Source organism: Stenella coeruleoalba, assembly GCF_951394435.1.
Source record: "Stenella coeruleoalba genome assembly, chromosome: 9".
Classification (NCBI taxonomy): domain Eukaryota; kingdom Metazoa; phylum Chordata; class Mammalia; order Artiodactyla; family Delphinidae; genus Stenella; species Stenella coeruleoalba.
In genome coordinates, this window is record NC_137155.1 from 59,119,637 (window position 1) to 59,147,381 (window position 27,745).

The 27,745-nt window shown below is 45.5% G+C and overlaps 1 protein-coding gene across 2 annotated transcripts in view; it reads right to left on the reverse strand.

Moving 5' to 3' along the window:
• The window catches only part of SCRN1 (secernin 1), a 57,561-nt gene that overhangs the window by 7,252 nt on the left and 22,564 nt on the right, over positions 1-27,745 (reverse strand). For both annotated transcript variants that reach the window (XM_079932012.1, XM_079932011.1), the window contains 5 exons: positions 19,463-19,644; positions 12,027-12,229; positions 10,603-10,797; positions 8,257-8,422; positions 766-946 (listed from right to left, as the gene is read on the reverse strand). In XM_079932012.1, coding sequence (XP_079788138.1) covers positions 766-946; positions 8,257-8,422; positions 10,603-10,797; positions 12,027-12,229; positions 19,463-19,644 — 927 coding nt within the window. The remainder of the gene's footprint in view (positions 1-765; positions 947-8,256; positions 8,423-10,602; positions 10,798-12,026; positions 12,230-19,462; positions 19,645-27,745) is intronic.

Consider the following 27,745-nt stretch of genomic DNA (forward strand, 5'->3'; position numbering starts at 1 on the left):
ACAAGTTGTTAAATAAATGCTTGGGAAGCAGATGAGCATCTAACAACCATGTTCCTTGCTTCTCCCTTCAGCAAAATAGAGGCTTGGATTTTATATGAAAGTCCACCACTAAGGGTTGCTGTGGGCATATATTGAGTGTTTGTCTTGTTTGAATTGATGTCTTGTAACTTTATTAATCAGAACTTTGGGTGGAGGAGGGAGGGCTGCACTTTGAAGAACAGCTATTTTAAAGCTAGAAACTTTAAAAAAAAACGTTTTTGTATGCAAAAATATACGTAACAAAATTTACCATTTTAACCATTTTTAAGTGTACAGTTCAGCGGCATAAAGACATTCACGTTGCTGTGCAACCATCACCACCAACCGTCTCCAGAACTTTGTTAAACAACAACATGATGGCATCTTTGACGTGCTGCCGTTACGTACACATTTTTACCCCTAAAAGTACACAAAGAATTTTCGACAACAGAAAAGCAGTTCTGACTAGTACTGCACGTTTCTGTTATTTGCAGGTGAACAGTAAGTAAAAGAGGGAGATGTTTGGCCAATGAGTTCTAGAATAACATCAAAAGCAGAGGCTTGGTTTCACTGGGTTTCAAGAGGCTGGGAGGAACAATTACCACCAGCATTCTAGCAGGGGCCCCGGGAGCCTGGGTTTCTGGAAGCAGACTTGCTGGAGAGGAGGAAGATGACGAGCTTGTTCAACACTGTCCTGCCTCCTTGCTAGGGACCCCGCCCGCGCCCGGGGCTCACAGCCAGGCTCACCTCATCACTCTCCAGGACTGCCCGGGCCCACTCATGGGCCTTGTATAGCTCGTGGCGGCGGTCTGGCTTCTCCTGGAACCGAGGCTCCTTTCTGGCAGGGTCATCGCCTCCGAAACAGGGAGACTGTGCTTTGGGGACGAGTTTTACGTCGTCGACAAAGATGAAAGGCTTGAATATGGACCTGGAGAGAAAGGAGAGGTACTTCAGCCAAACCGAGCCTGGGGCTTGAGGACACCAGAGGCTGCCCTTTCCTTCAGCAAACATCTCCTGGGCCAGCTCACAGGGGCAGGCGGGCGCCTGCCGGGAGAGACCCAACTGCATATCTTAGTAACTATTTTAGTAGAACTAACTGCTGTTTATAAGCTGCAAATTCTTATATTTGCAGAGAGGAGACATCAAAACAGACTGGCTTTGTTCGGGGAAGGCCATTTAGGAGCCCCTTTCAGTCACATGAAAGGAGGCAGATAGACACAGTGTTTTGAGGAAAGGGTGCAATGGGCCACCGATCAGAGCTGGTCTATCTCCACCGTGCTCTGTGGAAAGGGGCCTCTTGGAAAGGCAGGGTCTGAGACCTCAACCTTTTTTTTTAGGTTCTACCTTATTTGAAAGTGTTTGGAATATCTCTGACAGACGCAAGGTGGGACAGATTAAGACAGATGACAAAGAAAGAATCCCGGGGCCCCAGAGAGGGCACACCACAGAGGACAGAAGTCTGGTTGTGTGAGAGTGAGGCTGAGAGGACAGTAGGCGGCTAACCCAAGAACTCTTTGATTCAGCTCTTTTGGCACAAGGGATGTCTTAGGGGACATGGCTGTGTGTGTGTGTGTGTGTGTGTGTGTGTGTGTGTGTGCGTGTGCGCGCACCTGTGCATACCTGGGGACATTTCAACACATCCCCCCAGATGCGCACACACCCCAAAAGAGCCATGTGTCTAAGAAACTGCATCTTGGGATCCCAGGCCAACGGGGTCTGTGGCGACCACAGCTGACAGTAACACTAGAGGGAGAGAGCCTCACTCTCCCTGCTCTGCGCCCAGAAAGAACACGGCTGGATCAAAGCAGTCCTCCTGGCAGAGCACAGGCACCTCTGGGCCCCGAGGGTGGCCTGTTTTCAATCACACCACGCGGGCACCTGCAATAACAATTGGAGAGAATGAGACACACGCCCGCACCCCGTGTGTACGACTCAGGTTTGGGTTGTTTCCTCTCCTCTTAACTGGTGCCTCCAGTGGGTGAGAAGTGAGCTGGGAGGTTGATTCCCTCAGCCCCGAGGTGCCTGGACTTGAGGCGGCCAGAGCAGCCTTGCCGCTGTGTCACACAAACATTTTCACTATGCCACAATCTGCAAAGAACTGGAAACCCATGACCTTTGTACCCAAACTGTGTCCTTGGACTTGAGAGTCAGCATCACCCTCAGGCCCCATCCTCCACCCCACCCCCCACCCCCGTCCTGCTGAATAGAACCTGCTTGTTAAGGTCCCCAGGGGACTGATGACATCCAAGTCTGAGGAGCATGACCAGAGACCACAGTAACTAGCAGTGACCTCTTGAGTTTGTTCCCTGAGGTTGTCAAGGGAAAAGGGCTCAGGTGAAGAAGACCCTGATCACAGCATGAAAGATCGGGCTCATCCTAATTTAATTTGAATACTGAAAGCAGTTGCTCCCAAAGCTGGCAAAGTGGGTGGTACAGGTTAAGGATAGTGTTGTGTTCTGCAGGTGATGCAAACGCAGGAGGCTGGGCCCATCCACCGTGAAGCACAAGGCATGGGCGTGTGGGTGGGACCTAATTCCACAAGGCCTAGTCCTCCCAAGGAACTTCCCTCCCCAAGATGCAGGGGAGCTACCTCATACAGGGGGAACACACATTGCCACTTCCTACGGCCTCTGAAAATACCTCACTCCTCTTCCCTTCTCCTGAACGCTGAATGGGTGACCGTTGAAAGTGAAAGGAATTAACGTACAATTTTAAAGCGTCTAAAGAATTTTGATTACGTGAAGTTGAATTCTCCAATTGGTCATTTGGTTGACTCTGCAAAAGGGCAGTTTGAGGGTTCACTGGCAGATGGTAATGGATGGGGAGGGAGAGAGGAGAGTGGGACAGCTGAGGGAGCTCCGGAAGCTGATTCTGCCCCACCCTCAGAGCTGCCTCACAGACCGACCTTCAGAAAAGCTCCCTAACCCAGAGCTCGCCCTGGTCACCCAGCCCCTCCACGGTGTGGTGTGACACAAATACAGGATGATAGGCCCAAAGCGGGAAGTGCTTCCACCAGCAAAGGTCGGCCCAGTAGCTGGTCAATGAGGAAGTTTAAAGGTGGCTGAGCTACGCTAAGGGGACCCTCGAGCAGGACAATTAAACAAAGAAAGCCATGAGCAACATGAAAGGGAACCCCACCACTGAACCCCTCAGCTCTCACTGAGACAAAGCGAGGGCCCACGGCACGCAGTCCGACGGCACGAAGCCAGCATGGGCTCGCAAGGCCTGTCTCGGAGTCTGCAGGAGTTTAGTCCTGGGTGACACTCTGAGCCACAGCTAAGAAAGGCACTTGACTGGAGGCATCCTTGCCGTCTCCGTCCCTCGTTTCTTTCTAAACCCTTGAGACGGATGCACCAAGCCAGTGTAAAAAATCTGTTTTCCTCTCATTTGTTTCTTCCTTTGGAAGGAAGACAAAATCATCATGAAAGTCTCTAACATTTTACAATATATCATAATTTTCAAAGTGCTTTCATTCAATTCTCACGGAATTTCATTCATTCATTCATTCAATATGTGTGTAATGCTGAGATCCAGATACTATTCTAAGTACTAGGGATACAGCAGGGCAGCGGTCCCCAACCTTTTTGGCACCAGGGACTGGCTTCGTGGAAGACAGTTTTTCCACGGACGGCGGGGGTGTGGGGTGATGGCTCAGGCAGTAATGTGAGGGCTGGGGAGCGGCTGTAAATACAGATGAAGCTTCGCTCGCTCGCCTGCCGCTCACCTCCTGCTGTGCGGCCCGGTTCCTAACAGGCTGCAGACCAGGGGTTGGTTGGGGACCCCTGCAGCAGTGAACAAGGCAGGGCAAAAACTTCTGTACCATTTCACAGATGAGATGACTGAGGCTCACAGAAGCTAAGTGCTCTGTCCACAGGTACATTCCTAATACGTGCCAGATGGAGAAGTAAATTCAGATCTTCTGAATCTAAAGTCATTTTCCCCCATTACCACTCACCCTTATATATCGCTTCTGCGGGTTTCTAAAATATATATATATATATATATATACCCATTATGCTACTGCAGAAAAGCAAAATATTTTTGTGCTTTGGAATTTAAGTATCAGTGGCCAGCTCACATTTCTGACTTCAAACATGGCTCTGTTCACACCGAAGATGCAGAAACTCCCTGAGCAATGAAGCTGGGCTTATCCTGTGCCCTGGAGTCCCCGGCAGATCCGCTGGCGCAGAAAATAGCAGCACAAAGGCTCCTGCTTGGATGAATTTGCTAAACTTTGAACCAATCTGAAAAGGGCCTGGAAGAACCAGTTTCTCTCAGCTGCAGGTGTCCCTCTGAATGGTTCATCCAGGGATCATCCCAGCTTGACTGTGAGTCACTTTAATCATATAGTCAAAGCCACATCTGGTGGAGAGCAGAACTTACCCATGAAGGGTGTTTTCATTTAGAGGGAAAGAGAACTAGTACTTTTGGAGCATGGGACACCCTGAGGGCTGGATCCAGATACTCTGGGCGGTTTTGGAAAGTCAAAACCGTGGGGTCGGAGAGAGGAAAAAGACAGTGTTGGGAGAATTGGGAATGAAATCAGAGGCAGTGCTATTTTATGCAAGGCCCTTGGCTCTGTGTCTGTCTGTGCAGGCTGTGCCCCACACTGTATTTACATAGTAAACTACGGTGTCTACAGCCCATGACATCATCTCCAATATGAAAAGGTTCCACTTGTCACTAACATTTGAATGAACCAGACAAGACAGTCTCAGCTGATGCAATGTAGCCTCTCGAGCCTAGTACCTGGGAGAAGACGAAGAAAACACACACACACACACACATACCATGTCTCTTGCGTGTCCCCATTCCCTGCCACTAAAGTGGGTCAAACACCCCCTTTTTCCTAGAACTTCCTCCCTATTTTCTGTTTACCAGGCTAAAGTACATGGCCTAATACAATTAAAGAAATGGGTGGGGAAATAGCCTTCTAATATTTAAAATGGAAAATTTTTAATACTCTCCCCCTCTTGGTTTATCCGTCCTGTATCTTGAGTGTTTGTGTGTTTTCTCAGATGCGGGGGCCTCTCAGTGGTGAAAATAACAAGCCCTAATTCATGATGTCTGCCGATTTCCAAGGTGTAAACACACCCACTGGGGCCCATTTCAAGCTACCGATGTGATGTCACTGAACACAGGGTTGGGAAGAGATGACATCATCAGCTTCCATAGGCTCCGGCACACCACGAGACTCGGAATTTTACACTGCCTCCAAATGCGAAGCTACCTCTCTGCTCTTTCCCTCTCCAATTCTTCGTATCGATGAGCTTTAACAAGTACTGCTTCCACGTAGGAAATGGCCTCCAAAGGTCAGAACCAGTGCACTAAAGCCAATGAGTGTAACTATATGGATGACCAAGGCACCAGCTGACTCCACAGAATATTAATATGATGGAATTTGCCTGCTCAATACAATTAATTAAAGGTCTTTTGCATCTCCCACCCACTCTCAAACTGACTTCTGCATCTGCTTCCAACTCTCAAACTTACATAGTACCTGGTACATATTAGGAGGAAGGGAGGAGAGGGGAGGGAAGGAGGAAGAAAAAAAGGGAATGTGAGAACAAGCTATATCAAGAAAAGGATCTATAATTGATGCAATGAGCAAAGAGTCAAGAAGTTCTGAAGCAGGCAGACCAATAGTAAGATGATGTCCTTTGGTTTCTAAAATTAATTAGAAAAATAAATAATATAGTCTTCTTTGATCATAATCTTTTGCAAGTCCACTGCTCTGAAACTATTTCTTGCAAACATCTCTCTAATGTTTTTAGCATTAGCAGAAGCCGGTTAAAATTTCCCTAATTTTATTACCTAAAAACCCAAGAGTAGGTAATTACGCTTCCTGATGACAAAATACAAAATGTTGGGAATGCCCAATTACAGAGAAACATTGAAATGCTGAATAGGAGGAAAAAAATCTATGACAGTTCTATAGTCACAGTAGGAAATGTAGCTCATTTAAACAGAGAAGATAAAAATGAATGTCTTCCGGGAAGCCCTTAATAGGTCTTTTCAATTAACTTAACCATGAATAACTTTCTTTTAAAATTACTTGAAATTTTCCATTTTAGATATTAGAAAGCTATTTTCCAGCTCATTTTTAGAATTGTATTAGGCCGTGTACTTTACCCTAGGAAACAGAATTGCTTTATCTTCACATCCCGGCAATCACAAGCCCTGTCTTCTAAGCACAGTTAGAGCAGCTGTCTGAGACATCAGGAACCAACGGGGTTGCTGTGGTCATTCTTCAGTTCAACCTGCTCCTTCAAAGGCTCCTGTTCCCTGAAGAACAATGTCTAAATACCTCAGCAGAGTGTTCCAGACAGACTCTAAATGCCTACATGTACCCCGGCGGGCCAGCACAAAGTGCTCACAAAAGCCACCAGCAAGCGAGGTCAGTCCACAAGGGGAAGTCAGACACCAAGGAGAGGAAAGACAAGCCCCAGATCTCATGGATCAAAAAGGGGGTGGGAGTGGGGCCATGGAACCAAGCGTTCAGGACTGGAAGATAAAATCAAGAGAAAGCAGCTGGAGTCAAACAGAGGCGTGTCTTGAGAGGTTGCCTGGAATACTGCCCAGCGGGCAAGGCTCGCTGTCAGAGGCCAGCAGAGGTCCCATGTTGGGCTTGTGTACTGGTGCGGGGTGGGGGGAGGGAGCGGGTGGAGGAGGGATGGAAACATAAACTACAAGAGGATGCACAGCTGCAATGTGTGCCATTCTGTCTCATGCCTCTCTGCCTTTGCATATGCTGTTCCCTCTACCCAGAATGTCATTCCTGCTTTTAGCACCTAACACACCTCTCTTCCTACAACCCCCAGTGCTCAAGAGTCCTTTCTCTGTGGTTTCCCCCTTCATTGTCTCCTTCGTGCCACCTCTTACCTTGCGCACACTTTGTCTCTAGTACCCAACAAGCATAAGATTTGGTACACAGCAGGTGCCTAATAAGTGCTTGTTGAATGAAGAATGAATGAATGAAAAACTAAGGATAGCTTATGCCGAATTAAATAGGTCTTGCTAGAAAGATCTATTGATGTTGGCAGTAGTGAGGTCAAAGGGTCAGGAAAGGTACTTGGCTTCTCCCCTGAGTCATCGAACAGTCCCTAGCTGGACACTGCCATTGTCTTGTATTCCTGAAACAATACGGGGAGAGTAAATAACTTTCAGCTGGAAAGGGAATGAAATCAAACAGCTACAGATTCCCTGGTAGCAGAGTCAAAGGTTTGATACCCGACACTCAAATGATGATGGTTTTCAGCCAATGGAGCACATGAAAAATACCAAAGAACCTACTGAAATGGGCAGTCTTCTAGACCTCTCCAGGCTGAGGATCAGACTCACCAGATAGATTCCTAAGCCCACCTTAAAGATTCCGATACAATAGGTTTGGGTCAAGGCATCTGTATTTTTCAAAAACTCCGCTAAGTGATTCTGATAATTTAGAAATCACTGGATGGTTGTGTCTAAGCCACTGATGACATGATTTGTGGTGTGCACGACTGAAAGTTACCAAGGAGAAGGGCTGCTGTCTACCTGGTAGATCAGAGATAGTCTTAATAAATAATACTTAAACCTACTATGCATTTACTTGGATTATCTCATTTAATCCTCCCCAAAAGCATATAACAGTAGGGGCTGGTATTGTGTCCATGGTACAGGACAGACACAAGCTTGGAGAGGTTAAGAGACTTACCAGTTACTAAGTGACAGAGGTGGAATTCAATTCTAGATGCCGTGTTCTTAAACACTGTGCAGTGCAAGCCCTTTGCTGAAGTGTGTGGGCAGAAAGCAATACCCTAAAACACAATGTCTTAGAGAAGAGGCCAGTGCACTTGAAGTGGCTTCAATGTGCATTGCCTCTGGACCATTCTGTCCCCTAACTCATAGGAACTGGTGGTTTTGATCAATCTTGGGCATTCCTGTATCTTTCTGTCTCACTGGGTCTTATTTATCTTTGCATCCCTCAAATACAGCACAATGCCTGGCCCATAATATATATTAATAAATGTTTGTTGAATTTAAAACAATTTGCTTCCATGATGGTGATGAACGGTATGTGACAAAAGCCAAGAACTTCCCTTCATCACAGCTCTTTGTGCTGCACTGGCCATGGTGAGATGACTAAAAAACGTGACTCAGCTATACAGCACGAGGTGCAGGAACTCAGTGTGTGATTACTGGGTGAGCTCTCAAGGGAAGCACACGCTTGCCACCTGTGTGACTGTGTCTCAGACAAACCTGGAAGGATCTGGGGTCCCAGTGAAGTAGTGAATGCATGGCGAGCTTCTGTTCTGAGGCAGGACAGACACTACACTGGCTGTGGTAAGGAAAGACTCGGAGTCTATACAGACTCCACTGGCTTTGTCCCGTAAGATGTCAATCATAGTCTGCACAGTGATGCTTTCTGTAAAGAAAAGAGACAGAGAGGAGGCAAGCTGTAACCAAAATCCATCAGTCCTTTCCCTTTTTAGTAACAGAACCCCTGAAATTACAGCTGGGAACAGAACTGCCCAAGTAGGGACTATATTTCCCAGCTCCCCTTGTGGCTAGATGTGGTCACGTGGTAGATCCTGACCAACGGGAGGTGAGCAGAAATTATGCGTGCAACTTCCCCATTACATCCATAAAAAGGAGTGTTTGCCCTTCACTTTTTTCCCTCCCTTCCTGCTGGCTGGGAGATGCCAGTGAGTGGACCACAAAAGGAAGTCACGTGTTGAGGCAGAATAACCCACCCGCCCTGGACTGTCCATATACGTCTGAACTGTAACATGGGAGAGAAATAAATTTCCATTTTCTTTAAGCCACATTACTCTGGGGTCTCTGTGTGACAGCACTTGGCGATTCCTCAACTAGTACAGTATGCAACAGAATGATATTCATAAGAAAGTATGCAATCTATGCAGTGCACCAAGCCAGCTCTCTGGTACAATCTTGCTGGTTAGAGTCAATACTATATTTGGAGAATGACCTCCCTGCAGTGGGAAATATACACAGAGAGGTATTTAGAATATTCAGAGCCATGAGGACTATTGGCTCTGACTTCAGATAAACAGACTAACAAATCTTTTACTACACAGGATCCTGGTTCTACCTTTTCTCCCTCTGTTTATAATTCATTGAAACACTATTTTTTCAGTGTGTTCACAAAGATCAAATCAGAGCATCACATAGAGAAAAGGTGCCTTAAACTTCACTACCACGACTCACATCCTCTTTGTAAATCTCTATGCATAACACATCACACCTAAAAGTATTAACAGTAAGTCCTTCTGTTCTTCAACTATCCAGGGTTCAAACTTCCTCACTGTTTCATAAATGAGTTTACTGATTTAAACCAGGATCCAACAGGTTGATAATGTCTCTTAAGACTCTCTTCGTCACTGCGTCTCATTTTTCCCCCTTGCATTTTATTTGTTGGGCCATTTCTCCTGAGTTTCTCACACTCTGGACTTTGCAAGACGGACTTTGCAGATGGTGTTCTGAATATTTTCCTCCATCCTCTGTATTTCTGGTAAACTAGTAGCTAGATCCAGAAGCTTCATCAGATTTACGTTTGATATTTTGGCAGGACTACCTTACAACTGGTATTATATACTTTTACCAAGCGAGGTTTTTGAAGTGAAAAACTTTTAGGGTTTTTTATAAAGTTCCCATTTGTAAATGGATACTTTCTTACCTTCCTACCCAGAATTTATTAATTAAGTTCTATAGCAGAAGTCCTAAAGCGTTCTTCTAGATTGAGTCAGCCAACTTTTTCTTAAAGAACCAGATAGGAAATATGTTAAGCTTATGGGCCCTATAATCTCTGCCATAACTTACCTGTCGCAACTGCTCAACTCTGCCACGTAGCATGGAAGTAGCCATAAGCAATAGGTAAATAAATGGGCGTGGCTGTGTTCTAATGAAATTGTATTTACAAAACAGGGAACAGCCAACAAGTTATAGTTTGCCAACTCCTGTTCTAAATGACCAATGGCAAATATAAAATGTGGCCACTGTGTTTATGTGGAAGGGTTTTCCACTCACGCATGCAAGTAACAAGCTATCCAGTCACCCACATTTACCTAAACATGGATTCTGACTAAGTCAATAGTGGGTGGAAGATACAGGGTTCAGGAAAGGAATTCAGTTCAACAACTTGACTCAGCAAATGTTCATGGAACAAAGGACTATAACAAGCCTCACAAGGGGATCCTAAGATGAGTAAAAGACAACACCCCTGATGTCAAGACTCAGCAGGCTAACGGGAGAGGAAAATATATGAAGGAGATAAGTCAAATATACAAATGCTGAGGTATAAGCAAGGCTGGAATAAGTATCAAACAAGACAAGCATAAGGACATCAGCATTTAAAGGAGAAATAGGAAAAGGAAACATCCATGATGAGAAAGCATCATGTAAAAATAAATGCAAGTTGTCATCTTGCCTGCACAGCAAGGACTTTAGCACAAGTCGGTCTCTATATACAAGGTCTATTCTCTACTCTTCCTCTCTGCTCATTCGCCTAAGTTCAAACAAGGTCTCTGAAATAGCTGCAAGACAAAGGGTATGAGAGGGAGAATTGTAAGGGATACACTAACTCACCTTCTTGCTTTTCTAAGCTGTCTTTGCCTGCACAGCAGGCTAGATGGTCATCAGCTGGAGAAAAAACTTCAGAAAAATTGAACTCGTCCTCTCCCGTCCACCAGCCTTGACTCTGAGCATAACTCCTGAGTTCAGGATGCTCTGCGTCAATCTTAGTCGTGAGCGAAAGCTGATTGCAAATGCACTTGACTCCCTCTGTAGAGAGTGCAAAACCCAGTTATTTAGAAATAGACTTACAAAGACTTAATCAAGAAATGGAAATTTACAGGGCGTCTCTCCCCTGCAACTTGACTCTTAAGTATAGGGAGGAATGGATTCTGTTTCTGAAGAGAGAAACAGATGATCCTTGGTTCTCTTTTAAGATTTCCCAGGAGGTGTGACCACTCCTGACACATTTTATCACATTTTCAATGAGCAACAGTCACTTGATCTGGCGAACTAAACCCCAAGCATTTACTACTCACAAGAAAAGTGAAAGGTTCTTTGAAAGAGGCGCTGTGCTACTAACAAGACTCATGAACGTCGCAGCTCCAGAGATTCCTCCTCCCAAATTTAGTCTCACTCCACCTGAAGGAACAGTTTATACTACTGCCCTCTGCTCAAATATACATATAGTTTTTTATTTTTTATTTATTTTTTTGCGGTACGCGGGCCTCTCATTGTTGTGGCCCCTCCCGTTGCGGAGCACAGGCTCTGGACATGCAGGCTCAGCGGCCAAGGCTCACGGGCCCAGCCGCTCCGCGGCATGCGGGATCCTCCCACACCGGGGCACGAACCCGCATCCCCTGCATCGGCAGGCAGACCCCCAACCACTGCGCCACCAGGGAAGCCCTATATATAAAATATACTTCTTCATTCAAATTTTTTTCAGGTCCCAACATTTAGAAAAACACAGTAGCCCTGATAATTAATTGTTTTATTTATTTATTAATTTAGGCCACACTGCACGGCTTATGGGATCTTAGTTCCCCGACCAGGGATTGAACCCAGGCCCCTGGCAGTGAGAGCACAGAGTCCTAACCACTGGACTACCAGGGAATTCCCGATAATGAATTGTTTTAAATTAATGGAACGTGTGTGCAAATATACATGTGTCTGGGTGCATGTGTGTGCACACGGATGTGCATGAGGTTGAGAAAAATCTCTGGGACTTTGTTTCTGTAACTAAGAATTGGGACTTGCCCCCAGGCAAACAGTCAATATGAAATGTCAGGTGTGTGCTTCCCAAGCATTGACAGCCTTCACTCCAGGCTCAGGGAAACCCCCGTTCCTCTCTAGAAGCAGAAGCCCAGAAATGGGAGGCACTCCAGAGCCTACACATGAAGCACAGAGGGTCTGCAACAGCAGCATGACTTCTCTAAGTCCAGGCACCATGGCCTCAGCTTTTCCTGTCCTCGAAACTCTCCACCGGCCACCCCACTCACCTGTGATTCTCTCCGCAGCCCAGTACTTCCCCACGGTCTCCAGCACCCAGGCTTCCTCACTGTCCACGATCAAATATGCACTTTGGAAGCTGTGGTAGGAGTTTGCATCTTCATAATAATTCCCGCCTTGTCCATGTTCTTCCAACAAGGCGACGATGACATCTAAGGCTTCTTTAGCTGTTGCCCCTCTCTCTAAACCAAGCCTGAAGTAAGAAAACCAGAAGCATACCTCTGTCATTCCTCACCACCTCATTATCAGCATAGGAACCAAAGGCTGGGATGGGGCTGAGCTATGAAGAATGCCAATGTGTGTAACTATGTTAAACACTCAAGCCAATACGCAAACAGATAAACAGCACTTGAACTCAGATACACAACTGTCACACATTCGGTTCAAAATCACGGGGGCGTTTTCTGTCTTTGGACACCCCCCTTGCATATCAGGAGCCCAGTGGCTTCTCCCTCTTGAAAGGAAGCTCGGCCACCTCTTTTTCTCTTTTCTAATTCTGACTCCCCTAGAGCTGGTCAGCTCAGTTGCAGCCCTTAGCAAGACCCCCTCTCTGTGGCTTGTTCTCCCTCCTGCCTCTGGGCAAAAGGAAACCTCTGCCCAGTCCAGCCTTGACCTCTATTATTCTACACCAGATGTTTTGTTTTTTGTTTTGTTGTTGTTTTTAATTAATTTATTTTATTTATTTTTGCTGTGTTGGGTCTTCGTTTCTGTGCGAGGGCTTTCTCTAGTTGTGACAAGTGGGGGCCACTCTTCATCGCGGTGCGCGGGCCTCTCTTGTTGTGGAGCACAGGCTCCAGATGCGCAGGGTCAGTAGTTGTGGCTCATGGGCCTAGTTGCTCCGCGGCATGTGGGATCCTCCCAGACCAGGGCTCGAACCCGTGTCCCCTGCATTAGCGGGCAGATTCTCAACCACTGCGCCACCAGGGAAGCCCCACCAGATGTTTTGATTAGTAATAAAAGTGCTCCACAGCCAGCCATTGTCCTCTGTGCATATAATTCACTCACGATCTCCTTAGCGATGGGCGGCTGGTTCGTCCATGATCAGTCCTTTTTCTACATATTCTCCTCCTACCTATCAGCGCACCTCTACTGATGTGGCTTACAGCTTCAGTCGTCCAAAAGGACATATTTCTTTCAAAGTGAAACAGCAGTCCCCTCCCAATTAATAGACCCCTTAAAGCAGACCGCCCTCTGTGTGACCCTGAGCAAGTTCCATAATATACTTGACCTTCAGTTTTACGTCACCTGTAAAATAAATACCTACATCATTGAGTACTATGAGGATGGGTTTTATGAGACAATGAACATGAAAATACATGGCTCTAGGGCCCAGCACCAAGTACGTGATCAGTAAGTTTCCAGACATAGCACACTGTGGCAGAAAAACAAACGACGCGGAGATAAAGGGACCTCAGTTCTAATTCTGGTTCTGCTATCCACCAGGGATAAACTTTCCGAACCTTGATTTTCTCATCTGTAAAGTGAAAACAGTACTACTTCCCTCTCAGGCTGATTTGAAAGAAGATGGCATGTAATGGGTGCCCGGTAAATGTCTACTTATTCATCTCTTCATTCAACTTGTACTTCTGGGGGCAGAAGCACAGAGCAGAGCAATGAGCCTGCTAAGATGATAGCAGAGGCCAGTCCTGGGTGAGTTTTCGACCTGAGATGCAATCGTTATTAAAATTCACCCAGCTTGATTCTTCCTGAAGGGACATTTCACTATGCTGCCGGATAATGCAACTCTGTGCTCTGGTCTTATCTTTGCAAGAGGCTTATTTTCGTAGGTAATTGTATATCAATTCATTTGGCATTTCTCAATTTAAGCTTATTTAGGGAGACTGGTGACAAGGCAATGCTTTGAGAAGCTGAAGCCTGAGACTTCATGGGAGTGATAAAAGAATAAACTCGTTAGAAGGTGGAATTAGTGGACTCTTCGTTGGTCAGTGCCATCTTCTCCAAAACGGCGTAGAGGAAATAAGTGCTCACCTTACCTTGAGGATCCAGAGCAAACAAGTGTGCTGTGAGTACCTCTCACAGCGCAGAGCTGGGCACACAGGAGGGGCCCTGCTTTCCACAGGTCCCTGGTGGCCCCTGGTTACACCGTCTTATGTACGTATTCCAGGGAGAACCCTGTGCCCAGGGCCTTTGCAGGGCCCCAACTTACCCGTGCAAATGTGTGCTAGGAGCCTGTGAATACCCCGCCGGGGCAATAGTGCCACGTCTGGAAGCTGTGACTTCTCTTGTGCAGTTTCTACTTACTCTCCTGCTGTTCTGCCTGTTTGGGTCCCACGCTGAGATTCCAACACACGTGTCCTCCCAGACTGACTTTGATGCCCTCTGCATGGCATCTGCAGGGGCGCCTCAGCGCTCATCCACAGACACGATTCTGATTATACCCCTCATGCCAGGACCATGGGGAGAAGATACGCCTTTGTCCCACCTGACCATTCCCTTGCGGTCTCTCTGCCATGGGCTGAGAACAGGACAACTGCCAGAGCTGTGAATGACAGCGGGTTACACGCTCTCCGCCTGAGACTCAGAGCTACAAATGCACCAGGCTATGGTGATCCAGGCCACGAGTCTCCCAACACTGAGGCCTGTTTTAAGCTTTTCATGACAGTTTCCCCTCCTAGATGAGGCAGATTCATCTGACGCAAAATGAGAACACATTTTGCGTCAGGCTGGTCCCCATGCCTCCTTTCACTTTGGGTGCTACACCTCATTATGGGCTTGACTGGAGCAGGAAAAGGAATGAAATTAACGGGGCCAATGTGAGAGTCTCGCTCTGACATCAACCTTCAGTGAAATTCAAATCCTTCCGAGGGTGTGCTTGGTCCGGGTTTCTCTGGATCTTGGAGTTAGATGCTCCCAAATCCAGATCCTTATTTTTTATGGGAAATCCCGGAGAAAATCCCTCTTTGGGGCCCATGACCTTTTCACTGGTATGTCAAGCTCACTCTGCCCATTCCTGAAAGGTTAACACAGCTCACTAAGGAAGATGAGCACCGTGTGCACTCCCCTCATGCAAGCCCTCGTGTTTAGAAACTCAGCTTGCTTGTCTTTTTGACACCTATGTCTCCATCCATTAGGGAGTCCCCTGTGCCTTTGAATCCCAGTTAGGTAAAACTAAGTTATAACTAGATTTACCGTGGATATACAATCACTGCCCTGGGGAAAGTCATAAAAGTAGTCAACTCCCCTCCCCTTTTAGGGATGAGCTTGGTGTTCCTATAGGGATGTAGATGCCAATAATCTTCCTTCTCCCCCGCAAATCCAGGAGTCTGCAAGGCCCCTCTTGGTTCATGATTTTTTGGACATCGAACGATGCCCAGCCTCTAGCCAGAGGGATAGAAGCAGGAGGGGGGAAAAGTAGATGCTAAGGGCTGTACTGATTTGGAAGAAAGACGTGGGGAACCTTTTGACTAACCTCTGTCTCTTGGTATCCAGAGCTTCCTGGCTCCTGGAAAGGAGAAGTAACCTGCGATCTAGTACAGACAGGGGTCGCCTCCCTGAGGGGAGCGGGCCCCGGTACACCAGGCTCTGTCGACGCCTCAGGCAAGTCCCTTAACCTCAATTTCCTGTCTACCAAACGGAAGTAATCAGACCCACTTCACTGGATTGCTGTCAAAGTTAAATGAAATATTCTATGCAAAACGCATCATACAACAGTGTTCGCGAAATAGTAACTCTAATCCACAGGTTCTTTCCTCCTACAGATACTGGCTGGGCCCCCTTTCAGGTCACCTGTGGGTCCTCACACTCCCCACAACCTAAAGACAACCCTTGGCCCTTTCCAGTGATTACACTGGCCTCTTTTCAAGGACTTTTTTTTGTGTCTTTTTAGACGCTGAGGGTCTGATGGAAAGTGTCCAGAATTATCAGATGCTCTAAAATATTGGGATGGACTGGGTTTTAGTGACAAAGTTAAACCCAAACGGAGCAGCAAAAGTCAGTCTACGGAAAAAGAAGAGAACAGAGCAGTCATGCACAGGGAAGAAGAGGCGTGAAACACTGAACGAAGGCAGCGACGCACTGGGGCCAGCTGCGCCAGCTCGGAGCAGACTGCTCTACATCAAGAATTTCGATCTAGTGGTTAAACCATCGGTAGCCTGAAATCAATCATCGTGGGAGTGTTTACACCATGGAAACTGGAAAAGGCTACAGATCAGAGCTGCCCCCCACCATCCCGCCCCAGGCTGGTTATTAAACATTTACCAGAATGCCACTGATGGATGAGTTCTAAGAGCTTTCTAGTTCTCATCCAAGAGGCCAAGGCGCATTATTACGAGAGACAGACCTTGGATGGTAAGAGAGCCCTGACCTCCAGAAAATCAATTCCCATTTTTCTAGGCTAGCTCCACTCATCTTCTTTTACTTGGTACCAACCTCCTGAAACATGCAAAAATGGAGTATATGTGTTTATGTGCCTTTTCCCTGGAGAAAGGGATTCGTTGACAGATTCTCACAGAGATCAGTGGATCGTAAGTAGCAGATGTTACTTAACATCATAAACATAAAGTGAAAATGAAATATAAAAACAGTATTGCCTAATGCTTGAATTCCCACAGCAAACCTCCAGGAAACACATACAAATTATACTTTTATCTTAAACTCAGTGCCCAATAAAGTGCTACCAACGTTCACTTAACATCCCTTTGGACTGAGGCTGGATTTGACGTGCTGTTGGAAAGCACAAAAGATCAGAATCCAGAGGGGCAGCCTGCCCTGTATAATCTTTGAATCATCAACCCCAGGTCTAGCAAGCACTAGAAATAGAGTGTAAAGTGCAAAGAGCTTGCTCTCCCAGGAGCTGTCCAGGAAAGAACTGGCATCCAAGCCCAGGAGACAAGCACAGACAGAGGAAGGAGTGATCCCTCCGACAGCAATACCTTGGAGATACTGAGCCCAAATTGAAAGAACACAGCTCACGGACTGAGATTTTCCTCTAGTGCCCTGGTTCTCAACGCCTCGTGTGTATCAGAAGCACCTGGAGGGCACGTTCAAGCACGGATTGCTGGTCCCAGCCCCCAGAGCGGCTGATTCAGGAGGTCTGTGGTGGGGACCCAGAATCTACACTTCAAACAACTTTCCAGGTGATGCCAGAGCTGCTGGGTCACCAGCCACACTTTGAGACCCACTGCTCTGGAAGCTTGCTACTCAAACGGTGCTCTGTGTGCTTCAGCACCCATCACCTGGGGGCCTCTGAGACACGGACCTAGGAGGCCTTCTGGCTCAGGGGCCACTTTTAGCATTCGGTTAGTATGAACCGGCCCCTCGCTATCTGACTGGGCTCAGCTGAACTGATCATAGCTCGTATAAAGCTGAGACCCTGAGCTCACAAAGAGCCGCTCGAGGTGCACACACCTGCGGCAGGGTCCTCTTCACATACCTGGACATGGGTGGCCAGGGAAGGAGTTAAAGTTAAATGACTGTGGTTAAATTCACCCTATAATCTACTCCTGACACTTGTTAGTGTCCAGACCTTGGTAACTATCACAACCCCAATTATGTGCCGAGTATATCTTCTCGGTCTACAGCCCCGCAGCGTTGTACACCCAGGTCACAGGCATCTTCTTCTCGAAGCATTCCTAAACAGACTCGGTCCATTATCATCTCTGAACATCCAGGGGTGTTTGCTGCGGGCCTGGGATTCTGTGCCATTCATGTGGCTACAAATCTCAGATTGCCTTGAGACACGCCTCTCCTTCTGTCATCTTAAATTGGTCTTAAAATCTTGCATTGCTCAATTTTCTGTCTTCTCCCTGCAACCAGACTAAAATCTCTTTGCAGTTTTTGAGCTTCTTCATGTGCCCAGAGTCTAGCACAAAGCAGATATTCAGTAACTCTCGTTGCCTTACAGGTTGATGAACTTGAGAAGATACATCAGAGGCTTTGAAGAAATTAAAAAGAAAAATTCTTTTCTGTCGTCCCTTAGAAATCAACTGTTTAAATGGTGGTATTTGCCAGTTCTATAAATCCCCTGCCATAAAGTCAACGATAACTCAAAATGCAAGGCTATGAATGAGGCATAAAAGGGACATTATTTTTCATTGTTAACTCTTCATTTTTAGGATTTCTATTAAGCACGGAGGTAAAAATACTGGGACAACTGTCAAAACGTAAGCTCAAAACTTGTTGTTATTCTATCCATTTCATTCTGTTGATCAAGAGAAAACTGATTACAAATATAAGGCTTTTCCCTCCTTTTCTCCAGCTCAGGGAACCTGCTCCTCCTGAGTTTATAATAACCAGGAAGCATAAGGAAGGGTGAGGAAGGTATAAAGGCGATATGGCATCCAAGGCGTGTCCCAAACAGACCTGCCCATCAGCTGGAAGAAGCTATGGGCCACGGAGGTCTCTATGTGCAATTTCTCCCTACAAAACCTACAAAATGTAAAAACCTCGATTCTTTTTTATAGGATGCTACATGTGGGAAGCTCTCTGGAGGTCACCCAGTCTAGGCCTCACATCGGACAAGTGACAAGTATCCACACTGAAGACCAAGACCTCCAGCTCCCAGCCCAATCGTCTTTCAATCAAGCCATGACTCTATTGCATTTCAGTATTTCAGAAAAAAGGAAGCCATTTCAGAACGTTGTTTCATTCCCACCCACCGTCTACTTTAGTCATTCTTTCCAAACTCAGTCGTTGATCAGCCACTACGTGCCAGGCACACAGCCCCTGGTGCTTGTGACGCAGTGGCGAACAAGCTGACAGAGACCCCCATCCTGCCGAGCTTACACGTCCGCTTCCCTCTGTTACACTGTGGCTGGAAGGGGAGGGAGAGGAAGAAAAGATGACCAAGACTTAGAGGGGAAAGGAGGGAAGTGATTTCTGTTCTTTTTTCCTTTATCTTTTATGTATTTTTAATATATTCTTTTTATTTTTATATATTATTAGATAGATACATTTCAAAGACCATAAACTTCATCCATTTAAAAGTGTAGTTCAGGGGTCTTTAGTATATTCATAAAGTTGTGCAACTATCACCATAACCTAAATTTAGAACATTCCAACACCCCAAGAAGAAGCACCGTATCCATTAGGAATCACTCCCCATCCTCCACTCCAACCCCAGGCCACCACTAATCTACTTTCTGCTTCTATGAATTGGCGTATTCAGGATATTTCATGTAAATGGAATCACACAATAATGACCTTTTGTGTCTGACTTCTTTCACTTAGTATAACGTTTTCAAGCTTCATCATGTTATAGCAGGGATCGGTACTGAATTTTTTTTATTGCTGAATAATACTCCATTGTAATCTATCCTTTTTTCCATCACCTCCAAGTTGATATCAAAAGGCACAAGTCTTCTCTGGAAGGACTGTGTTAGGAAGTATGAGGTTTGGAGGGATATAAATCCCATCCCCACACCCCACCTGTTCTGGGCAGTTGTTTCAAAGAATCACCAGGCAGTACCTGACCAGATCCATCCCCAGTAAGGCTTCCGTTTCAGCGGCTGGCTCTCTGGCATTGATGGCTTCATTGGCTATGCACACTCCATGTTCATTGGCTCCCATTTCTGCCCCCCAAAGCCAGGCAGGTCTGCTTATCACGATGGCATGGGTCCTGGGAACTTGGTCGATTGAAATGTAAGTGCACTAAAAAATGAAGACAGGAAAGAAAGGGTCATCACCTGTCAGGTACCACTTAGTTTTCACCTTGGTACTTACATTAAACCACCACATCGGTTACAAACAGAGCCGAGAAATAAAAGGCCTTGGGAACACCCAGACTTAAAAAACACCACACGTCTCAAAGCAGCTCAAAGGTTTCCCCAGTGAGTTTCAGTCTTGTCACTCACTCAGTTTTCTGTCTCTTTGGTTCAGGCCAATCTGTGCATAATGTTTACATCTACAGCAGTCCACCTTCTCGAACCAGGTATTCAAGCAATCTCTGCCCTGAATATTCTGTATCTAGCCTTTTCAATGGGCACAGATGGCCACCAGCATTTTAAACAAGCATAGCTATTCATCTGCAAAATTCCTTCTAGATCAGTGGTTTTCAAACTTTTTAAAAGTTATAGAGTCCTATCTATAAAAGAAACTTTACCTAGATGCCTAACATAGAAAGCAGATAAAAGGAAAGTTGCTTTGTCTGGAGAAAAGAGGTCCCCGAAGCTTCCTGCAATGATCCCTAGGGCTCCCTGGAACACAGTTTGACAACCCACATGATTGCTCTAGTGGTAGAAAAGAGAAAATGATAGTGATACTTTACATTTAACTAACGCATTAAATGTACACTCTCTTATCCATTGTGCTTCCTGGTCTGTCCCATTTGATTCCCACACTAAGCCCATGAGGTGGACATATAAGGAAACAGTCCCAGAGAGGCATATTCCTAACTGCTGTCACAACTGCAGTACATAACCACTTAGAGCTGTGTCTTACTTCTCCAGGCTGCTGTGTCTTTACCTGGAAAATGAATGAGCTAATCTAGATCAAGCTACTTCTTTCCAAGTATTGATATTTTTAGCCTCAGAACACTTCCTCCATACAAACTTTTACATAAAAGCATAAAGACAATAAAACTGGTCAGAGTGTATTGAGGTGAATGGAAGAACAGGCATGGGCCTGGGGATAGATAACTCAGAGCCTTTCCCCTCCCCATACCGGGCCCCTGGGAGGACTCGGCTAGAGCAGTTGGAAAAGCACTAAACTAGGCTGTCCACAGGAGCCTCCTGACGCTGATATGCTAGCAGTCTATGACACACATACTCTTCCCGCGGAAGCTGCAGTATGGAACTCAGGGCTCTAAATTACACAGAGCTTTTCAGCTCTCAGGGGAGAAATTTATCAGCCACAGCAGCCATTTGCATTTTAAATTGGGCACCTGAAAGCACTGGATCAACTGCAGCCTTAGATCATGTTTTTGATTCAAGACCCACTTATATGGACTGAATGCAGCCCAGAAAGCTACTCTGCATTGATTTTCCATAATCTCTAAACCTCAGGTAAGAGCTGAAATGCACACTCACTGGTCACGTGACATCCGTATCTTCATGATCCACGTTAGGTATTGCTCTGCACTGGGATAATGTTATTTCACTTGATAAGTATTTGTAAACTGAAAGCTAATTAAACCCGGAGGTTGTCAAGAGACCTTTGAGTTTTTCACGGCAAATTGATAGTAAAATATACTCTTGAAATGTTTTCCCCTATTCAGTTCCCGTAAGTTATTTATTGTTTTTAAAAAATGATTCTTTTACAGCAAAAAAGCTGGCCAAGGCGGTAAACAAGCTACAGTCCTCTGTGCTCTTCAAAATGGAATTGACGTTTATATGTTAGAATTGTGCTATTTCATGCCAAAAGCAGCACTGATCAATACTTTCCAAAACCCCTGTATCCACTGAGGTCCAGTGACAAACTCTATCTTGAAAAGACTAAGTAAATAGGCAAGGAATCTCAGGTTCTTAAGCACAGATTTATCATAAAGTATTTTTTGTAAGGACAGGAAAAAAGCAAAATAGGAAATGAGCTTTTTATTTGCCCTCAAATTCATTTTGACACATTTGTTCCCATTTCACCAAGTATCTACGGAGCACCGACCACACACAAGGCATTTCGTGCTAAGTGCTGCTGGCAGGTAAATCAGTGAGGAGACCCAGTCTCTGTCTCTGTTGGGAAAGAAGGAGAAGGCACATACGCAGACTACGACCACAGGCCAACTTCAGTAAGTGTCACTGAGGCCTGTATGCACTGCATCTCGTCCCCTCCTCCCACCTCGTACTCTGATCGACACGATCCTGCCCTTCCTTTTCCCTTCCCCGTTCCATGCCATTTTGACCCTTCCAAAATACTATATAACTGACTGACGTATCGTACGTGCTGTTTATGTATGCTATCTCCACCAGCTAGAATGTAAGCGCTATTGAGAGATTACAGAAGGGAAGGAGGGAGAGATCTTTGCTGTTTAGTTCATGACATATCCCAAATCTGGTATATAGTAGGCATCAATAAACCTTTTTTTGAATGAATGAATGGATAAATGAATGAACGAATGAATAACACAGGTCAGAGGGAGCATAATAGAGGTTCAAAGGAAAGGGAACGCAACCAAGTGGGCAGAGGTTTTATCAAGTGAGTGACATTTAGTTGATCTTGAAAAGTAGGCCAGACATCGAGGTATTCCAGACAGAGGTAAGAGCCTGAGAAGAGACAGGTGGGGATGTCAAAAATGTGTTCACGGTTCAGGGAGGTCCTCCACCCTGCCACTTAGGGGAGCTACGATGGCACTGAGTCACAGGACTGCAAAAGCTCAGTAAGTACTGACAGATAAAAATGTTGAACACTGGATGCAAAAGACCATATGGTCTCTGTGGGAGTCCAAAATACATGCAGCCAACCTGACACTTTTCAGGCCAAACTTAGAATCATGAGGAAGGAAGGAGATCCCCAACTAGCCAGATGGGCTAAATCAGCACCTCCCAAGCACCAGGCTGCAAGCTGATGCCCCAGATCTCCTCACAGGCCACAGGGTCGGGGAACGGGAGGTGGGTGGGTGTGCACCCCAGCCTTAGTGAGCCTAGAACACATGCCCCTCGGGGCATCTTTGTCAGGGACCACAGAAGTCTGGGCCTCACAAGGGCCCTTCTGTAGCTGCAATTCACACATGGTCCACTGGGTTTGAAATCTGTCTAATGACACCCAGGTGTAGCAGGGAGTAGGGAGGATGGACACACTTGTCTCATAGAGATCGGTTATTTAAAATCCCAGTTTGGGAGCAAACCTCACAAATAAGGAACATTTACACAAGATGTAATGAGTTAAACGTTGTAAAGTCAGCCATCTAGAACATGAACTCCGCAGGCAGTCATTTTCTTAAGTAAAATTCACTGACACTCACAATTGCCACATTATTAACAAGGCAGAGAAAAAGTGGGATTGGAGGTAGCAGGAAAGGTGTCTCTGGGGAAAAAAAATCCAAAAGTACCCGAAATTTTCTTTCAGCCTGGAAAAACAATTTAGTTCTAAAGTCAAAAGTCCTAGCCAAGTTTCTATGAGAAAAAAAGCAAAGAGAAAACGTTCACCCCTCAGAAGATCAGTCTTTACAGGGACAGTTCGGGCCTCACTTGGGTGATTAAGCTGTTCAAGGGGGCTTCAAAAAAAGAGGAGCAGTTCGTCTTGCTGCCCCACGGCCACACCCACCCAGCCTTTAATAAAACAAATCTGTCAGCTAGTGTGACTTCTGGGGGCCAAGGCCACACAGCAACATAAGAATGCCCAGGGCAGGGGGCGTGGTGAGGCACACTTGTAAATGTCAGCCCTGCCTAATGCTAATCACTGAGCTTTTAAAAGTATTACCCTGCACTGAGCTTGTCGCTCTCAGGTGGCTCCTGGGGACATATGCCAGGTTGGAGGATGGAAAGATAAACCTTGACAAGGCCTCGGAGACAAAAACAAATGACAATTCTTGTTCAGGGCAAACCCTTTATTATTTTGTGTGATGGTGTCCAAAATGAAAAGCAAAATCAGCGTCATGCTGTCGCCTACCCCTTGCACATTCCTGCACACACTATTTCTGGATATCACCCAGTGAAAGTGGAATAGAGACACTCACACAATAGACGTTTCAATTAATGAAACGCAATCATTGTGCCTTTCCTACTGTACTCAGATGGTGAACACAACCCTGGCACCACCAGCGAAAACCACTGTGAAATGAGTTGATGAGTCAGCCAGACTTCTTAGGGTGGGAAACAAAGGCAGGGAAAACGGGATGCTTCAGGGAAATAGTTTTAGTTTTAGAAAATTTGAGACTCTAAAGCAGCGCTGCTAATTATCACTGAGGTTGCTCGTTTTTTAACTGTTTTATTCCAGTGTCCTGCCTGCTACTTGACTGGTTTTTGAAAATGTGCCCTTAAGGCTCATATGAGTCTAAACAAAGACAAAAGAAGATGCTGACCACACTTTAGAAGAGCTGCTTTTTATTCCCCTGAAGCTGTAAGATCTTTGAGGATGGACAATGCAAAGGCCTGGCATCAGAAACAGGATTGGGAAAGGGGACGTGATGGAAGGAAGCCCCCTGCCGAGCCACTCTCCCACGGAGCAAGGGAGACGCTCTGACCGCATAGAAGGCTGGGGACTCCTGCTCCTGGGGCTGAAGAGAAGAAAACAGGAAAACAGGAAGAAAGACACACAATCTACTTAGTGGCCATGGAGCTCTGGTCAGATTTCTTTGATTCCAGAATGACTTGTGCTCTCCTGCTGTAGGGGATAATCTTCAGAATTAACATTCAGGACCCAGTCCCTGCCCCACCATGAACACACATACTCCACACACCACAAATACAGCCACCACCTAAACAATGCTACTAACAACACCACCAGCTATCATTAATTGGTAATTTTCTATTCTTCTTGCAAATATTTTCATTGGGGAAGAAAAGGGAAATGATCTACTAAAAACCCACCCCAATTGTGAAAGTTGTATAACCTTGCTGAGGATACTAATCCCACACTGAACTTCATACAGTAGAAAATAAAAATAAATTCAAACTAACTTTCAAAGAAAAGGAAACAATGAATTCTAAAGGAGAGAAAAATGGAGGTGAGGTTTAATATATAATAATAAGAGAATCTTTCAAAAAACATTATGTATCAAACCTGACTTGGCTATCAAGAATTCTGTCTCGGGCTTCCCTGGTGGCACAGTGGTTGGGAGTCTGCCTGCCAATGCAGGGGACGCGGGTTCGTGCCCCGGTCCGGGAGGATCCCACATACCGCGGAGCGGCTGGGCCCGTGGGCTGTGGCCGCTGGGCCTGAGCATCCGGAGCCTGTGCTCCGCAACGGGAGAGGCCGCAATGGTGAGAGGCCCGCGTACCACAAAAAAAAAAAAAAAAAGAATTCTGTCTCCATAAATTGTGGTATAATTACTCTCTTGGGTACCACGTATGACTCATGTAAACTGTAGTTGAAATCCATTGTTCTTCCAGGAAAATATTCTAATGTTGGATCCATTTTTTTCTTAAATAGAAGGTTTAACCATTTAAGAATAGACCTATACCCATCCATGAGCACAGATGCACATCCACACACACACAAATGCACCCATGCACACACAGAACATCATAATCCAGGAAATTATGCATCTGATTCTTCAACGCCCCTACCCACAGGGAGAAGCAAGGCCTGAGGTAAAGGGAGATGAATTCTGTGATGCACAGTGTACAGCATCCTCAGAAAGGACACAGGGGATTTCACAATTGGATACATACTTATCCATCCTATTCTGCAACCAGATGAGGAGTTGTTAAAAACCCAGAATCCACAGAAGAAAGACTAAAGAACAGAAAATAAAATGTTCCAATCTGCCAGCTGTGCATCTGAACAAAAATGTGCAGCGTAATTTTAGAAACTGAGGAACTCTGTGCTGGAGGACCCCATTTCTTATTCCTCCATCTCAAGCAAAGTGAACTGGACATAGAGTAGATGATAGATGGACAAGCAGACCGATGGACAGACTGAGTGAAAGATGAAGGGTAAGAAAGGGAACGAACTGGAAGAGAAGACCGTCTGGTAGGATGGACCAGTTGGAAGGGTGGGTAGGTGGGCAGATGAGCAATCACAGTGACTCTTTTTTTAAATGAAACCTCCATTTAAAAAAAAAAAAACCCACAATTTCATTTATTTTTTTTTCTTTTGGCCACGCCGGATGGCATGCAGGATCTTAGTTCCCCAACCAGGGATTGAACCCGTGTCCCCTGCAGTGGACACAGGTTTGAGCCCTGGTCCGGGAAGATCTCACATGCCACGGAGCAACAAAGCCTGTGTGCCACAACTACTGAGCCTGCATTCTAGAGCCTGCGAGCCACAACTACTGAGCCCACATGCCACAACTACTGAAGCCCACACACCTAGGGCCCGTGCTCCGCAACAAGAGAAGCCACCACAGTGAGAAGCCTGCGCACTGCAACCACAAGTAGCCCCCCGCTCACCGCAACTAGAGAAAGCCTGCGCGCAGCAACAAAGACCCAACGCAGCCAAAAACAAACAAATAAACAAATAAATAAAAGGTGGGAATCAGTAGACAGGAATAAGGGGAGATTAAGACTGCTTACTGTAAACCTTTTAATGTTATTAAATCTTTGAACCACACCAATATATCACCTATTCAAAACGTAAAATTACATTAAAAAGTATCTTTACCCAAATGAGTTGAAAATTTATGTCCATACAAAAACCTACGCACAAATTTTACAGCAACTTTGTTCAAAATTGCCAAAACTTGGATGCAACCAAGATGTCCTTCAATAGGTGAATGGAAGAATAAATTATGGTACATCCAGACACTGGAATATTATTCAGAGCTGAAAAGAAACGTTCTATCAAGCCTGGAAGAGACGTGAATGAATCTTCAATGTATATTAGTAAGTGAAAGAAGCCAATCTGAAAAGGCTACATATTATATGATTCCAACTAAATAACCTTCTAGAAAAGGGAAAACTATGGAGACGGTGAAAAGATCAGCGGTTGCCAGGGGTTAGGGGAAGGGAGAGATGACCAGGCAGAACACGGAGGATGTTTAGGGCAGTGGAACTACTCTGTATGACAGATACATGATATTAGAAACTGTCAAAACCCATACAATATATTACACAAAGAGTGACCTTTAATGTAAACTACTGCCTTTGTTAATAATAATGTATCAGTACAGCCTCATCAATTGTAACAAATGCACCATATTAAGGCAAAATGTTAATAACAGGGGAAACTGGGAGGCAGGGGGTTGGGGGGAGTTGAGGGGTTATATGAGAACTCTCTGTACTTATACTCATTTTTCTGGAAACTTAAATCTGCTCTGAAACTGTCTATTAATTGAAAAGAAAAGAAAGAAAAGTGAGCAGGGTGGGTGCCAATCAGGAAGAGCTTGAATGGCATACAAATCAGCCTGGACTCTCATCCTATAAGCAACCAAACATTTTTAAACAAGGCAATGACAAAGCTGTGATCTGGAAAGAAGATTCCGGTGACCCTGCAGGGAACAGAATTCAGGAGAAAGAGACCTGGGCACCAATAAGCAGATTAAAGCCGAAGGGAGATGGGGGTGGGTGTGAATGAGCTGGGGGCCGTGGAGTGGAGGTGGGGACACAGGAGAGGAAGCAACGAGACGCAGTGACAGCCACCCCCGTGCATCCACAGAGAAGTGGGAAAACGGGGGTCAGCGCTTCTGTCTGGTTTCTAGATTAAACGATGCGGCAGACAATAGCGCTGTTAGGGGAACAAATGAGGCGGGGAAAGTGAATTTGGTTTTGCATCCGTAGAGTTATTTTACCTGCAGAGTATGGATGTGGAAACGTGCAGAGGCGACTCAGAACACAGATATGCAACTCAGAAAAAAGGTCAGGGCTGCCTTAGGGACTAACTCTGGTATGTATCAAGCTGCACTTATTTATGCAAAGGGACATAATGTAACCTATAGTGTATCTGAGCATTAATATACCATAGGTTAACTGGTGAAAGGAATCTAGTCTATTTCCTAAAATGACTGTAACCGTGAGTAAAATGCAGACTTATTTAACCTATTCCCCAAAAAAGAAAACAAATTTTTTCTAAAATATTTATTTCAGCCATATTTATAAAAGGCTTTGTACAATATTGTAGTTACTATGGCTGCTAAAAAATGACCCCAAATCCAGTGGTGTAAAACAACCGTTTATTATGTTCGTGAATTTGATGAGTCAGGAGTCTGGACAGGACACAG